Below are 16831 nucleotides of genomic sequence, written 5' to 3'. Positions count from 1 at the left end.
GGACACTTCCCCACACTCCCCTGCCCCACAGTCCCCAACATTACTATCGAGAGATCCCCAGTAGGGACCCCTGGTCCCCTTCGAGAAACCTTGTGGGGACCATCCCTCTGGTTCCCCCATTAGGAGACTTCCAATGGGGACCCCCCCCCCGAATCCTTGATATAATGGGGGAGGAGTCTTCGATCAAGATACCTACAGTTGGGACCCTTTGCTGCTGGGCTGTAGGACCGAGTATCTTGAGATGCAATGGGTGGTCTGCACAGTTTCAGCCCCAGAAGAAACAACTAGGGTGTTTCATGGTGGATGAACAACAGGAAATGGGTCAGCCAACTTACTGTGGGGATCTCTGCAGAGATCCCACCCACAGATCCTTTTACAAGGCAAGGCTTTCCCACCCCCCATAAGGCAGCTGCAATATTCAGTACATAAGTTCCGTGCAGACCTCAGCATCCACAAATGACTGTGAGCCATGTCACCTCACGCACTGGCTACTCGTCTCTGAAGAGCCAGCTGGACACTCCTAGAGAACTCTGGTCTTTCAGAAAATTGCCCTATCTGGACTAGGTAAAGGTCCCTCCTGATGAGAAGGAGATTCATTCTGACCCCAGGAGTGTGTGATAGGATGGTGTAGAGGGAGCTTCATTCTGACCCAGGAGTGTGTGATGGGACTGTGTAGAAGGAGCTTCCCTCTGATCCCAGAAGTGTGTGATAGGACTGTGCAGAGGGAACTTCACTCTGTGTGTGACCCCAGGAGTGTGTGATGAGACAGTGTAGAAGGAGCTTCACTCTGACCCAGGGAGCGTGTGATGGGACGGTCAGTAGTTCTCAACCTTTTTCTTTCCACTCACACCACTTTAAGTAATCCCTATGCCATAGGTGCTCAGTGATTAGTAAGGGATTGTTTAAGGTGGTAGATGGGTGGAAAGAAAAAATTTGAAAACTACTGTTTTAATCGTACCTCATTGACTCATTATGTGCACCATTTCATAACTCCAAAGCAAATGGGCCAATGACAGTTTTTCTCAAGCAAAATATTTCAGTAACAATTGGGTCTAGAGCAGTGATTCTCAACCTTCCCTTCCCACTTACAGACCACCTTAAGCAATGCCTTCCTAATCACAGAGCTTACTGAAAGTGGTATGTAAGTGGAAAGAAAAAGCTTCACTCTGACCCTGGAAGCCATTCTCACCCTTTTTTTTTGGCTATGCCCCACCCTTAGGACTGCTTAAAGTTTATGGGCCCCCTTCCCTGTGAACAGTGGTTTAAATTTTTAATTTAAATTTAAAGTTTTTAAATGCGCACATAGAGCACGGTAACAGGCCCTTTCGGTGCATGAGCGTTTGCTGGTCAATTACACCCAATTGACATTTCAAATGGTGGGAGGAAACCGGTGCCCCCAGGGAAAACCCACACTGACATGGGGAGAATGTACAAATTCCTTACAGGCAGGACAGGATTCGAACCCTGGTCCAGATCTCTGGCGCTGTAACAGCACTGCGTTAACCGCTACACTAACACCGCCACCCATTTAATTTGCTTTAGTTGATTCTTTCTGTACTCCCTGACCAACTGCAAAAAATATTTTATGATTCTGTTCTGTAGCCCACCCTTAAATATGCTGTGGCCCCCAAGGGGGGGCTGAATGTCATGGTTTCCCCCCCTCCCCACCCCATTGAGAATGGCTGGTGTAGAGGGAGCTTCACTCTATGTCCAACCCTTTTTTAAATGTTTTTATTCATTACAGCTAAACAGTACAATTACAGTAAAACCCCTGTTTGAATAAAGTTGCGTGAAGCGGACATGGCATCGCCCAGGATGAAGAGCTGGTCAATGCCACTTACCGTTGGGGTGACTCTCTTAAAGTGTCTCCTTATCCCTGCTAAGTAAAAATTTCCCCGGTCAGAGACTTTATCTATAAACTTGGGGGAGAGGGAATTAATTATCTATAATGTAATTGTTCGTCTCCCGGACGGCTCCGTGGAGGGGAAGGAACTTACAGATGCAGCAATGGTTAAATGTTTTCAAAGAACGTGACTGAAAGTAAAGTTTGTATCTTAATGTAAAGTGAAGTTTGTTGATAACCAGGGCTCTGCCCATGTAGGAAAGCACTCTAAACAGACCAGAGCAGTGTCTCAGCCAGGCAACAACTTTTGCCTCCAGCTCCTGCCAGTTTGCTGGCCAAGTCTCTTCATTATGAGACTCAGGTTGACTTTGGGGTAGAGGAGATACATGGTGCTCCACCTAAAAATGTCTCATCTCCTCTGGCAGGGGTCCACCCTCCCAGGACCTGCCAAAAGGCTTGAACATTTTCCCCAAGTTGATTTGGGTGGAGAAAGCAGCCAAGGAAACCTTCCAGCAATCTTGCATCCTCCAAGGGTCAAAGTGGGAGTGACCATCAGGAACATATCATCGGCATAGGCCGAGAGGACCACTTGGATGTCCGGCTCATGCAAAACCAGACCTTTCAACCTCCAAGATGGTGTACAGCAGGCAAGACATGGAGCAGCCTTGTCGCACTCCTCTCCCAAAACTCAAGGGGGCCAACAAAGTTCCATTGATCTTGACCAGGCACTCTGTGGCAGCGTACAACAATCAAACCCTGGCCATAAAGTGGAGTCTGAGTCCAAAAGCTCTGAGTGCTGAACATGCAGTCATACCCCTCCCTGTGGATAACCTACCCCTAATCAAAAGAGAAAGGCAGCTGACAGACCAGTCCTCTGGGACAGTTAGACCAGGTTCCGGACCAGATGGATGTTGTCCTGACAGTGTAGGATTGGTCAGGGTGGATCATTGGGCCAGCAGTGGGGACTAAGGCAATTGGCTATTGCCCGGGCAAATACCTTTAAATCAATATAGGGAAGGGAGACCAGACACCAGTTTTTCAATAGATCAAGATCACTCTTCTTTGACAGCATGACTATAACAGCCCTGCACCATGAGAGGGGCATCTCCCCCATCTCCTGGTTCTCCCCAAGACATCCCAAAACTCCAAGGTGCTCTACCGTGAGCCCATCCAGTCCTGGTGACTTACCCCTTCCAGAGCAGGTGAAAGGTCTCAGTCAATTCCCCCAACACCAGGAGAGTTCATCTGTGTTCAGCCCTCCCACAAGTCACCACATGTGTCCTTGCTGGTCGCATCCAGCGAGAATAGGGTTCCGTAGAACCAAGTCTCGGATTTTCTCCTGGTCCATGAGAGATGATCCATCATCATCTAACAGCTCTACGAGCTGCCGATGGCACCTCACCTGTGGCTGAGGAGGATGCAAAGATTATTGCCAATGCCCCAGCTATCTCTTCCCTGCCCACAAAAACCTGAAGAAAATCACATCTGGTCCCAGAGACTTGTTAATCTTAATGTTTTTAAGAAGTTCCAGCAATTCCTCTTTCCTAATATCAACATGATCCAACACACAAACCTGTTCACTGACCTCACTTTGATCAAGGTCTTTTCCTCTGGTGAATATGGAGGCAAAATATTCATTAAGGAGCTTCCAAACTACTCCTTTAGCGGCCCCACCTTCACTCTTGTCATCCTTCTGTTCTTCACGTACACATAGAACACCTTGGGATTCTCCTAAATCCTACTTGCTAAGGCCTTCTCCTGCCCCCTTCCAGCTCTCCTAAGCCCTATCTTATGTTTCTTCCTGGCTACTATATACTTCTCATGAGCCCTTTCTGTTTCCTCCTTCCTAAATCTAATGTATGCTTCCTTCTTCCTCTTGACCAGCTGCCTCACCTGTCTTGTCAACCACGGTTCCCTTTTCCTACCATTTTTTCCCTATCCCAGTGGGACAAACCTATCCTGAACCCTGCGCAAATGGATCTTAAACATCCTCCACATTACTCTGTGATTTGTTCCCATGAACATTTGTTCCCAACTTACTCATCCTAGTTCCTGCCTCTTCCCATGGTAATTAGCCCTACCCAATTAAACACTTCCTTATTTTGTCTGTTTTTATCCTTGTCCAAATTTAGCTAAACCTCCGGGAATTGTGGCCACTTGAACCGAAATGCTTCCCCACCGAGAGGTCCGTCACCTGACCAGGTTCATTACCCAGCACCAGATCCAGTATGGCCTCTTCTCTAGTTACCTGGTCTATATACTGTGTCAGGAATCCTTCCTGGACACACCTGACAAGTTCTGCCCCATCTATCCCTCTTGGAGACAAGATGTGCCAGTCAATATTTGGGAAGTTGAAGTCCCCCATAACAATGTAATTTCTGCACCATCCAAAATCTGCCTGCTTATCTGCTCCTTGGTATCCCGAGGGCTATTATAGGGCCTAATAGACTACTCTGAGTAGCGATTGCTCACTTCTAGCCACACCAACTCAGTAGACACTCCCTCTACAGCCTCCTCCCTTTCTATAGCCATGATAATGCTCTTCTCTTCCCCCCTGCCCTTTACCTCCTAACCTATCTCTTTAAAACACCTAAACCCCAGTACCTATATCAACCAATCCTGGTCCTTCCATCAGCCATGTCTTTGTAACATCCACAACATTGTAGTTCCACATACTGATCCATACACTAAGTTCATCCACTTTATTCTTAATACTCCTTGCTTTGAAATGGACACATTTCAAACCTTCCAACTGACTTCATTGATGTTTCTTCCTCACAAACCCACAACACACTGCATTAACCTTTCCACCTTCTTCACTATTCTCTACCCTCACATTCTGGTTCTCATGCCCTTGCCAAACTAGCTTCAACCCTCCCCAACAGTTCTAGCAAACCTGCTCACCAGGATATTGGGTGGCACGGTTGGAATAGCGGTTAGTACGATGCTTTTACAGTGCTAGTGATTGGGACCGGGGTTCGAATCCTGCGCCATCTGTAAGGAGTTTGTAGGTTCTCCCTGTGTCTGTGGGTTTTACCTGGCATCTCCAGTTTCATCCCACAGTTTGAAATGTACTGGGGGTGTAGGTTAATTAGCCGGCATGAGCTCGTGGGCCAAAAGGGTCTGTTACTGTGCTGTATGTCTAAATATTTTTTTTAAATTAAACATTTAAAAACCTTCTTTAGCCTCAGAGACTTTTGAAACAGGTGTGATCCTGTACTGTTCAACTTTGTTTTCAGCAATGAAAATGTGGCTTCACTCTGGGTCCAACCCTGGGAGTATGTGATGGGGCTGTTTAGAGGGAGCTTCACTCTGTCTGACCTTGAGTGTATATGTGTCTCCGGATAGAGTAAATCTCTCTGCTGACCCCTTTTTCTTTGAATTTCCCAGTTCTCCACATTGAGGGCTCCCTCGGCCAGGTTGCCGTATCAACCTGCTACAGCCCCCGACGAGCCATTGATGTGGTTCATGTCTCTACTCTGGAGGAGGTGAGTCTATCCTCTCAGCTGTGGAGACCAAAGGTGTTTAGAGATAGGGGCCAGAGGGGATAACAGAGATAGCAAGGGGTGTGGGGGCCAGAGTGGGTTACAAAGATAAGGAGGGGTGTAGAGGCTGCAGTGAGTTACAAACATGGGGGGGGGGGGTGGTAAGTGACCAGATAGGGTTCCAGAGATAAGGAGAGGTGTTGGGGTCTGAGGGGATTACAAGCATCGGCAGGGAATTTTGGGCTAAATACATTCTGCTGGAGGACCTCAGTGGGTACAGCATCAGTGGGAGAAAGAGATGGATGATGTCAGTCTGGAGGAGGTGGTTGTTGAGAGGGGTCAAGCTGATCAGGGTCTTGAGCCAGATGTTTCTGACTGTACTTCCACACTGGACATGGGTGCAGTGCAACCTCTCCATCTGAGCCTAGGTCAGTTCTAGAACCTGAGTCTTTGAGGCCCTGCACCTGCTGGCAGGGTCCAGGGACAGACCCAGTTTTTGTTCCTTATGTTGTCCCTCATAAATGCTCTGAGCATAATTTTTGTGGCAATGTTTTAATCTTTGTGTTTATCCCCCTTCACCAGGACTCCAACAACTCCGGACAACCACGATTAAGGCTACTGAACAATATTGAGAAGGTGTGTAGGACCCCAACATCAAGATAACTCACTGAGTTAATGGTACTACACATACCACCAAACGGTAGGAGATAGCTGAAGTGTGGCTGGGGAGTGATGCCTTGCTCCCAAGGGCCATAGTAAGGAAAGGTGGGTTGATCAGTAGAAGGCCATCTTTCAGGCCTGCACAAGAAGGGAAGGGATCAGTATGGGCAGGGGAGAGGGAAGATATAGCTGGGGTGTTGGCAATGATCTTTGAGACCTCATTGGCCACAGGGGAGGTGCCAGAGGATCAGAGAATTGCAACTGTGGTCCCCTTGTTTAAAAAAGGTAATAGGGAGAATGCTGGGAATTAGAGACCAGTGAGGCTTATATCAGTGGTGGGCAAACTATTGGAGAGGATTCTTAGGGACAGGATTTATGAGCATTTGGAGAAGCATGGTCTGTTCAGGGGTAGTCAGCATGGCTTTGTCAGAGGGAGGTTGTGCCTCACACTTCCAATTGAGTTTCCTGAGGAGGTTACAAAAGAAGCTAATGAAGGTATATATGGATTTCAGTAAGGCATTTGACCAGGTACCCTATGAGAGACTCGTTCAGAAAGTCATGAGCCATGGGATCCATGGAACCTTGGCTGTGTGGATTTAAAAATTGGCCTGCATGTAGAAAGCAGAGGAACATGTATTCTGCCCTGAGGTCGGTGACTAGTGGTGTTCCACAGGAATCTCTTCTGGGACATCTGCTCTTGGTAATTGGACAAAGAATTTAGAAGAATGGGTCATTAAGTTTATGGATGACACCAAGTTTGGAGGAGTTGTGGATGGAGCTGAAGGCTGTTGAAGGTTACAAGAGGATATAGACATGATGCAGAGAAAGGTGGAGAAGTGGCAGATGGATTTCAATCCGGATAAGTGTGAGGTGATGCATTTTGGAACGACAAACCAGAAGGCTAAGTACAAGGGTTAATGGTTGGTTACTCAACAGTGTGGAGGAACTGAGGGACCTACCCTGCGCCCCGCATTGCCACTCCCTGAGACAGTAAGGGGGGGGGAAACATTGTGGCGATGAAGCTCCCCTCACCATTGCCCACCCCCCAGCAGATGTACCAGATGCTGCTGGAGATGGAGGAGATGGAGGGCCACCTGCTGTCCATGCCAGAGGAGAAGCACACTGCCTACTGCGCTTCGAGGGACAACAAATTGTGTCATGTGTATGAGCTGCTCCATGCCGAGGGCCAGGGAGAGTGAGTGCCCCCAACCCCTCTGATGATGCCCCCCTCCCCCTGCCCTGGTCTGGCTCCCTGACCCTCTCCGACCCCCCCCCCACCCCTTCGACGATGCTCCCCCTGACCTGGTCTACCCACTTCCGCCTCCCTGGCCCCTCTGATGATGCGCACCCCCCAGTCCCTGGTCTGACCCCTCCGCCTCCCTATGTCCGGTTCATCACCCGAGTCCCCTCCCCACCAGCCCTGGTCTGACCCCCCCCCCCCTTTCCCCTGGCACAGGAAGCCCTCTCTCAGCTTCCATGTTGCCTCCTCCAGGGGCTGCGAGTTCTGGGCCATGCTGCGGGTGCGGAAAGGGATGAAGCTGCTGCCTCGTCTTCTACCCCTGTTACCCCCGGCCCAGTGCGTCCAGGTGCTGGTCTCCATTGCTGCCTTCCTGCGCACCATGTGGAATGAGGATGTTGATGAGGTGAGAGTTCTCTGATGGGGTGGGGTGTGGTGGGGGGGGGAGGGGCTGGAAGACCTTTGAGGAGGTGATGATGGGCCTCCACAGTGGGCAGAACCTGGGGGATTTTTAAAATTACATTTGTCTCCCTCCCCTCCCCCCAGGCCCTCAGCTTTCTCTTCCAGCCACTGATGGTGGTGGTTCACAGCCTCTCCTTCTCCCAGCTGATCTCTGTGCTCCAGGTGCTGACAGGGGCTAGGGCTAATCCCCAAAGCTCCCTCCAGCCCATCATCCAGAACAAGGTAGGCCACAGCCCCTCACTTGGCTGTGCTCTGCCCCTGTCCAGCTCTCCCTGTGTGGGAAATAGTGTTGGGAGGGGGGTGATGTGGTTGGGGAGTAGTGGGTGAGGGGTTAGGGGAAAAGGGAGAAGGAATAGTGGGTGGATTGAGTGAAGGAGGGGTGTGGGGAAAGGATTATTGCAGTGAGGGAGGAGGGCATGGGGCAAGGGGAGCATGTTGGTGGAGAGGATGTTGGAGGAGGGGATTGGGGGTTGAAGGGAGGAAAGGGGGGTGTTAGAGGGAAGACGGGGAGAGGGGGGTCGGATAGTGGTGGAAAATGCCAGGTTCCGGCCCATAAGGATGGGCCCTGAGTGTAAAAGGGCACATTGTTACAGCAATATAATAATCTCAATAGGAAATACATGGATTACAGTGTGTAAATTTGGTTGGACAATTACAGGAGGATGGGGAGGCTTTGGAAAGGGTACAGAAGAGATTTACCAGGATGTGGATTGGGCGGTTTTCTCTGGTGTTGGAGGGTGAACAGTCAATCTTTTCCCTAGGATAAAAGCATCACAAACTGGAGGTTTGAGGGAGATATACAGGCAAATGTTTTGCCCACAGAGCGGTGGATGTCTCGTATGGGCTGCCAGTCATGGTGGCAGCAGACACTATAGCGGTCAAGATTCATGATAATGGAGGGATATCTACCAGCTGCAAGCAGCAGTGTTGAATTCATTTGGGCACCATGTTCCTTATTCTACTTCAATGTTTTCTCTCTTATTTCCCCCCCCCCCCCCCCTTGCAGTTCAGCATCTCCTTCCTCTATGCTCTTCTGAGCCAAGGTGAACTCCTCTTGTCCCTCGGATGCCCCATGGATCCGTGCATCGGAGACTTCGAGAAGTGGTAAGAGTTCCCGGGTGCCAGAGGCCCAGAGCCTGTCCCTGTGAGGTTGCTTTGCTCCATTGTTTCTTTGCCCTCTGTCGCATTGACCTGCAATATAGAAGCCCATCCTTGGGCCTGGGCTTCATGAAAGGCCCAGTCCCCATCCTCGGCCCTGGGTTCCACGAGAGGCCCAGACCCCATCCTCAGCCCTGGGTTTCACGAGAGGCCCAGACCCCATCCTCAGCCCTGGGTTCCACGAGAGGCCCAGGGCCCATCCTCAGCCCAGGGCCTGGGCTCCAGGTTAGGCCCATGCCAGGGCCTGCTAAATTTAGGGATGCCTTTCAGGTGGCTGTTATGCCTTGGGCTTGTGTTTATGTTCCACCCTGCTGCAAGGTTGTCCTCAAATGCTGGGTCATGACATCTAACCCTCCAATTCTCTTCTGGAAGGACTGACACCATCTTCCTCGTGGCTCGGGAGCTGTCACTAACTCCAAAATCAAGTGTGGCGGAGCCTCTGCACCTCCCTAGCAACCTTCTCGCTCTCTTCTGCCGTTATGTGGACAAACAGACGGCCCACAAACTTGAGGACAAGATCGAGTAGGTATCAGACGCTACACTGTCAATCACTCCCAGGGTTGGCACAGAAGGTGGGAGAAACAGACAAAACTGAAGGTTATAATTGAACATGAGGAAGGCATTGAATTAGAACTAGCCAGTTCCTCCTCCCCTCACCACCACCGCATACTAGTTCCCCACCACCTTCCCTCCCACCCTCTACCTCAGGCTGGTTCTCCTCTCCCCACCCACCCTCGCTTTCCCCCTCCACCCTCCCATGTTTTTTCAAGTACTGCCAGGTTAGAGTGTCAGCAATGATTTGCATCATGATGAAGGGTTGTACCCTGGAGACGATCAACCAGCTGAGTTCCTTCCACAGTTTGAGTGTCACTTCAGGATCCGGCCTCGGCCCTCTCCTGGGTGTCGAGTAACATGCTGCTGTGCAGATGGTAAAAGTTAATTGGAGGCCTGGGCTGACCCATCCAAGGCACTGGGGAAGCTGATGGGTTGCCAGGAGCAGATGTTGCCCACAGATTCTAGCTGCCACTTTGCTCTTGCAGAGTTTCCCTTTTGCCACCCATTCCTCTACCCAATTTCCTTCAGTAACATCTCTGATTCCCTTCAACGAATCATAGAAAATAGGAGCAGGAGAAGCCGTTCAGCCCTTCTCCACTGTTCAACACAATTATGGCTGATCGTTACGACCTTAGTCCCACACTCCTGCCCTCTCTCTCTTCCCCTTGTTCCCTTCAGACCTCACTAGTTCCAAACAGGGACGAGTGGCAGAGGATGGGTTTATTGTCATAGACATTGTGCAACACACAAAATGCTTACTTGAACAGGTAGCTTGCAATGATAATAAATTAATTGAATTGAGAGCCATGCGATCGATTATAAATGTTCCTAGAAATCCTCATGCAAAAATGTCACTTGTTCTGGTGCGGACAAGACCCTTATTGGTGAACAAGAGGAGGTTCCAGAGCTTGATAGCTGTTGGAAAGAAGCTGTTCTGGAACCTAGAGGTGCTGGTCTTCAGGCTTTTGCCAAAAGTAGCAGTGAGAAGAGGGTGTGACCAGGGGGATGGGGGTCCTTCATGATGTTGGCAGCCTAGAGGCAGCACCTCACAGATGGGGTGAGCTCTCAACATGGAGCATCCTGCCCTTTGTCCAGATGTCATTTTACTGTCTTGAGGTTTAATTTTGGGGCAGTTTTCTGAAAGACCAGAGGCCTCCAGGAGTCTCCAGCTGGCTCTTCTAAGGCGAGTATCCAGTGCTCAGGGTGACATTGCTCATACCCACGCATGGATGCTGAGGTCTGCATGGAGCTTGTATACTGAATATTGCAGCTGCCTTGTAGTGGAAGGGAAAGCCCTGCTTTGTGAGGGGATCTGCAGGTGGGCTCTCTGCAGTGGACCTGCTGAAGTCCCCTGCCCCCACCTCCACAGCAGATCAGCTGACCCTCTCCTTCCTTTTATCGCCCATGTGACCACGTCCCCCGTTAGCATCTTCTTGGGCTGCTGCGCTGAAGACCACCCACTCCTGCTTGGTTCCAAACCCCAAGTTTTGTAGGACCCCAAGTTTCAAAGGATCCCTCATTCCGGTACCAGCTATCTTGCAGATGACAGGGGAGGAGGCTAGGGGCAGCTCAGCACCCATCTGCATTCTCTGTCTCTTTCCCTCCCCCTCCCAAAACCCTTCTGCGGTGCCCTACTTGATCTGCCACAAGCTTGGTTAGTCAGCACCATTGCTGGCACCCTTCACCCAGCTCCAGCAGTGGGGGATGCTGGGCAGAAGTAGGAAGGTTATCCATCAAGAGAAAGGCAGTCGCCTGAACAAGTATCTCCTCGCGGGGCCAGCTCAAAGGCTTCCTGCCCTGAGGTTCAATGATGGCCCGGGGGGGCGCGGGGTGCAGACAAAAGGGAGGGCTACTGAGGCTTCCTCTGTCATGAAGGTCCCAAGCCTGTCCGCACCCCTGCATTTTGGAGGAGGAAGCATCTGCCTTCCCAGTCAGAGGATGGCCCTGGGGAACAGGGGCCATCTAAGGGGTTAGTTTTAGTCCCCAGTGGATGTGCCCCCTCTGTGAGGCTTAGATGTACTGGGTATGAGGGAACAATACTGGCCTCGGGGGACTGCCCAGAATGGATAAGTAGCATGTCAGTGCTGATGGTGTGAGGGAGACTAGGAAGAGAGCTATCACTGTGCTGGGAGTAGTCTGTAGGCCTCCAAGTAGTCCTCAGGACACTGAGGGTTAGGGCTTTGGAATGGTGGGAAATACAGAGTTGTAGTTATGGGAGTTTTCAACTTCCCTAATATTGATTGGCACCTCCTGACTGCAAGAGGGATAGATGGGGCTGAATTTATGTCTGGTGTGTTGAAGAAGGATTCCTGGCACAGTATGTGGACTGACCGACGATACGAGAGGAGAGACCACACTGGATCTGGTTCTGGGGTATGAACCTGGGCAGGTGGCGGACCTCTCGGAGGGGGAAAGTTTTGGTGAGAGTGACCACAACTTACTGAGCTTTAGCACAGCTATGGATGAGGATAAAAGCAGACAGAATGGGAAAGTGCATAATTGGGGAAGGGCTAACTATGATGGGATGAGGCTGGAACTAGCGAGAGTAAATTGGAAACAGATGTTCAAGGGTGAAAGCACAGAATTAACGTGGAGGAAGTTTAGGGACCACTTGTGCTGGGTTCAGAATAGGTTTGACCCACTAGGAAAAGTGAAAAGATGGTAGAAAAGGGAACCGTGATTGATGAAACGGGTGAGGGGATTAGTTAAGAGGAAGAAGGAAGCATATATTAGATTTCGGAAGCAGGATACAGGAAGGCCTCTGCGACCGACATCAACCACACGAAGCAGAGTGAAGGTTAAATACAGGCTTTAATAGAGTGATATATATAGCTAGGTCTTGCCTCTCCCCAAGCCCAAGTCAGAAGGAGGAACATGAGCTCAGATTGGCTTTATATACAGGGTTGTCAGGTGGTGGCCCCTGGTGACCTAATGGTGTAATGGCATATCACCACAGGCTCATAAGGTAGCCAGGAAGGAGCTTATGAAAGGACTTAGAAGAGCTCAAAGGGGGCATGAGGCCTTGGCAAGTAGGATTAAGGAGAATTCCAAAGGCGTTCTATTATACGTGAAGAACAGAATGGTGAGGCTGATAAAGGAGGCAAAGGAGCTTGTGGAGGTCCTAAATGAATACTTTGCTTCAGTATTCACAAAAGAAAAAGACCTGGATCAGGGTGAGGTTGGAATAGAACAGGTCTGTGTGCTGAACAATGTGAAGATTAAGGAAGAGGAAATGTTGAATCTTCTTAAAAACATTAAAATTAATAAGTCCCCGGGGCTGGACGTGATATATCCTCGGCTGCTGTGGGAAAGGAGGGAAGAGATAGCTAGGGCATTGGCTATGATCCTAGAGTCCTCTTTGGCCTCAGGATGTGTCAGAGGATTGGAGAATAGGAAATGTAGACCCGTTGTTTAAAAAAGGAAATAGGGAGAATCCTGGGAATTATAGACCGGTGAGTCTTACATCAGTGGTGTGCAAACTATTGGAGAGGATTCTTAAGGACAGGAATTATGAGCATTTGGAGAAGTACAGTCTACTCAAGGTTAGTCAGCATGGCTTTAGGAAGGGGAGTTCATGCCTTATGAGCCTAATTGAGATATTTGAGAAAATAACAAAAGAAATTGATGAGGGTTGGGCGATAAATGTGGTCCATGTGGATTTTAACAATGTCCCCCATAAGAGTCTCATCCAGAAAATCTTGTGGCATGGGATCAGTGGAACCTTGGCTCTGTGGATTTAAAAATTGGCTTGTAGGAAGAAAGTAGAGAGTAGTAGTGGAAGGAAAGTATTTTGCCTGGAGGTTGGTGACTAGTGGAGTGCTGCAAGGATCTGTTCTGGGACCCCTGCTCTTTGTGATTTTTTTTATAAATGACCTGGATGAAGAGGTGGAAGGACGGGTGAGTAAGTTTGCGGATGATACAAAGGCTGGAGGAGTTGTGGATAGAGCTGAAGGTTGTCCAAGATTACAAGAGTAATCCAAGATGCAGAGTTGGGCAAAAAAGTGGCAGAGGGAGTTCAATCTGGATAAGTGTGAGGTGATGCATTTTGGAAGGTCAAGGCTGAGTACAGGGTGAATGGGGTCCAAATCTATACATCCCTAAAAGTCACCACACAGGTTGATAGGATAGTTAAGAAGGCCTATGGAATGCTGGGCTTCATTAATAGGGGGATAGAGTTCAGGAGTAGAGAGGTCATGTTGCAATTTGATAAATCTCTGGTGAGACCACACTTGCGATACTGTATTCCGTTCTGGTCACCTCATTATTGGGAGATATAGAAGCCATGAAGGGAGGGAAGTTTAGGGGAGACATTGGAGTTGAGTGTTTTTGCACAGAGAGTTGTGGGTGCCTGGAATTCCTTGCTGGAGATGGTGGTGGAGGCTGAATCATTAGGGGCATTTAAGAGACTCTTAGACACACGGATGAAATAAAAATAGAGGGTTATGGGATTGGGAAGGGTTACAGTGGTTCTCAACCTTTTTCTTTCCACTCACATCCCACCTTAAGTAATACCTATGCCATCGGTGCTCTGTGATTGGTAAGGAATTTTTTAAGGTGGGATGTGAGTGGAAAGAAAAGGTTGAGAACAACTGGTTAGTACTTTTTTGTTAAGGAATATATGGGTCAACAGAACACCGAGGGCTGAAGGCCCTGTACTGTGTTGGTGTTCAATGTTCTGTTATCAGGCAGGTGGAGACCCAAAGCCACCCCTGCAGCAGAAGAGGTTCCTCCCTTCTTTCCCTCACCAGTCCTAGCTGGCCCATTGAAGCCTCTCTGCTACTGCTGTTGGGGGATGCGATTGTGATGGAGCCAGGTGAGCTCCAACGTGGTGAGGGGCGGGGGGATGAATTAGCCTCCATCAACAGTAGAAGACACCTAGACCTTCCTGGAGGTTCCCTATGGTGCCTTAAATATGACCACGTTGGTTTCTGCCAGATTTGCTGGGACTGGAAGAGTCTTTGCGTACTTTCACGGAAGGGTGGGGGTGGTGGAAGGATGCAGTACATGGACTTGAGCAGGCAATGAGGATAATTGCACAGTTTCTCCTCATTGCAGAGGAGAAAAGGGGCTATGGGGAGGATACAGAGGAGATTTACCAGGATGTTGCCTGGATTGGAAAATGTGTCTTATGAGGTAAGGATAGCAGATCTCGGACTTGTCTCTTTGGTGCAAAGAAGGATGAGAGATGACTTTATTAAACCCATCCTATCCATGTATCCATTCCAACCACCACCTTCTCCAGCAGCCTGTTCCATCCAGATCATAGGGTGGATGTGGGGTCTGGAGGGGGCTACAGAGGAAGAGAGGGATCTGTGGAGGTGAGGGTGTGCATTTGCAGGACATTCCAAGTCTCTTTATCTCTCTCTCTCCTTCCCGCAGGTCTGGAGTATCCGGCTCGCATTCCGACATGGACCTACAAAGTGGACCAGCTTCACCTCTCGAGCAGGGCACCCTGTGATTTGGGGACAGGTGGGAGGAGCTTCCTGGGAAGTGAGGCCGTTGAGGTGCTGGGACTGGGAGGAGGGATAGGTGAATGAGGAGGAGAGGGTGGGAGGTGAAGTGGGGGATGGGGGGAGCTGTTTGTCTGAGCATGCACCTCACGACAATAAAGGACTGATTCTCTGCACCCTCTGCTTGTTCTTCTCTCTAACTCCGTCCTCTTGGTACGTGGGTGTAGGGGGGCATGGAGGGGATGGGGTCTTGGCCTTGCTGTGAGTGGATCTGCCTGATGTGGAACTGGGGTGTAGTATCCAACACACACAATGTCTGCCTTGTGTATCACCACAAGGGGTGGGGATAGTCTGACCACCTCTACCCCCTGTATTGTTCCTTTAGAAGCCATGTTGTTCCACACTTCACTGGAGAGCAACAGATTCTTGTACATTTAATAGAATATTTTCTCCTATTTAAAAAGTAAAAATACAGTTCAATAGAAAATGAGGGATAAAAAGCCTATGTTTTAATTTCTTGCACTGTTGCCAAAAGCAACTTCTGGGGAATTTATTGTGGATAGTTGTTGAATGTTAATGGATATTGGAATAGATGGATTCTCATGCATCAGGAGTTCTGAATTCACTGAGGCTCGTAGTCTTAAATTCTCCATAAAAGCCTTACAATCTGTTTCCCCTCCATAAATGGTTATATGGTTATATTGATAGCAATTTAAATAAAGGTTCAGTAATTCAGCATGTTGCAATTGAACCATGGTATTTAAATTACTTTCTGATTCTTGAATGGGATGTGGGCTCCGCTGCCAGGGTTTATTATCCACCTCTAAAGGTGTGCCCTCACTTCTAATTGTTCTGGGAAGGTATTCCCCACTGCCTGAGTTGGCACTTCTGGGGTTCAGACTCATTGACGAGAAGGGATGGACCACAAGATTTGGAGCGGAATTTGGCTGTTCAGCCCATTGAGCCTGCTCTACCATTCAAACCATAGCTGATGTTTTTTTTTCCTCTCGACCTCATTCTCCTGCCTTCTCCCCACAATCTTTGACACTCATCAACCCCCATTTTCAGTATCCCCACTGATCTTGGCCCCCACAGCTGTTTGTAGCAATGAATTCCACAGATTCCCAACTCTGGAAGGAGATTTTGCATCTAGTAACATAGAAAATGGGTGCAGGAGTAGGCCATTTAGCCCTTCAAGCCTACACCACCATTCATTATGATCATGGCTGATCAGTGTCTGGTTCCTGCCTTCTCCCCATACCCACTAATCCCCTTGGCCACAAGGGCCAAATCTAACCTACACTTAAATATTGACAGGGAACTGGCCTCAACTACTTCCTGTGGCAAAGAATTCTACACATTTACCACTCTCTGAGAGAAGAAATTTTTCCTCATCTCAGTCCTAAAAAAATTCCCCTTTATCCTTAAACTATGGCCCCTGGTTCTGGTTTTTCCCAGCATTGGAAACAACCTTCCTGCATCTAGCCGGTCTAAATCCTTAAGAATTTTATAAGTTTCTAAAAGATCCCCCCTCAATCTTCTAAATTCCAGAGAGTACAAGCCTAGTCTATCCAACCTTTCTTCATATGTGAGCCCCTCCATCCCCGGTATCAGTTTAGTGAACCTTCTCTGCACCCCCTCTAAGGCAAGGGTATCCTTCCTCAGATAAGGTGACCAAAACTGCACGCAGTACTCCAGGTGTGGTCTCACCAAGGCCCTGTACAGCTGTAGCAGGATCTCCCTACTCCTGTACTCAAATCCTCTCGCTATTGTTAGGTCTGCTTTGTTCATGAATGAGTGAGTCAAACACCAGACTGAGTCGAAATCAAGGTTCTTTGTTCTTTATTGCCGGATTGTAACACTTGCAACTAACAGTGTTAGTTGGAGAAGGCGCATTCTGCCGTTATCAGCAAGTGGTGTTTTTTATATACCTTAGGATACGTACTTAGTAAATTATCATACCATGACATTGTCCAATTAA

At 49.0% G+C, this 16831-nt stretch overlaps 1 protein-coding gene across 1 annotated transcript in view; it reads left to right on the top strand.

The window, feature by feature from the left end:
- patl2 (PAT1 homolog 2) overlaps window positions 1-14866 on the top strand; it is a 39666-nt gene extending 24800 nt beyond the window's left edge. The window contains exons 10-17 of the mRNA XM_069884913.1: window positions 5234-5331; window positions 5911-5964; window positions 7041-7183; window positions 7481-7631; window positions 7772-7909; window positions 8694-8791; window positions 9218-9371; window positions 14780-14866. Coding sequence (XP_069741014.1) covers window positions 5234-5331; window positions 5911-5964; window positions 7041-7183; window positions 7481-7631; window positions 7772-7909; window positions 8694-8791; window positions 9218-9371 — 836 coding nt within the window. The 3' untranslated portion in view covers window positions 14780-14866. The remainder of the gene's footprint in view (window positions 1-5233; window positions 5332-5910; window positions 5965-7040; window positions 7184-7480; window positions 7632-7771; window positions 7910-8693; window positions 8792-9217; window positions 9372-14779) is intronic.
- Window positions 14867-16831: the final 1965 nt, after the last annotated feature.

This window comes from Narcine bancroftii, chromosome 6 (assembly GCF_036971445.1).
Source record: "Narcine bancroftii isolate sNarBan1 chromosome 6, sNarBan1.hap1, whole genome shotgun sequence".
Lineage (NCBI taxonomy): Eukaryota > Metazoa > Chordata > Chondrichthyes > Torpediniformes > Narcinidae > Narcine > Narcine bancroftii.
This window is presented reverse-complemented; position numbering and strand designations above follow the sequence as displayed.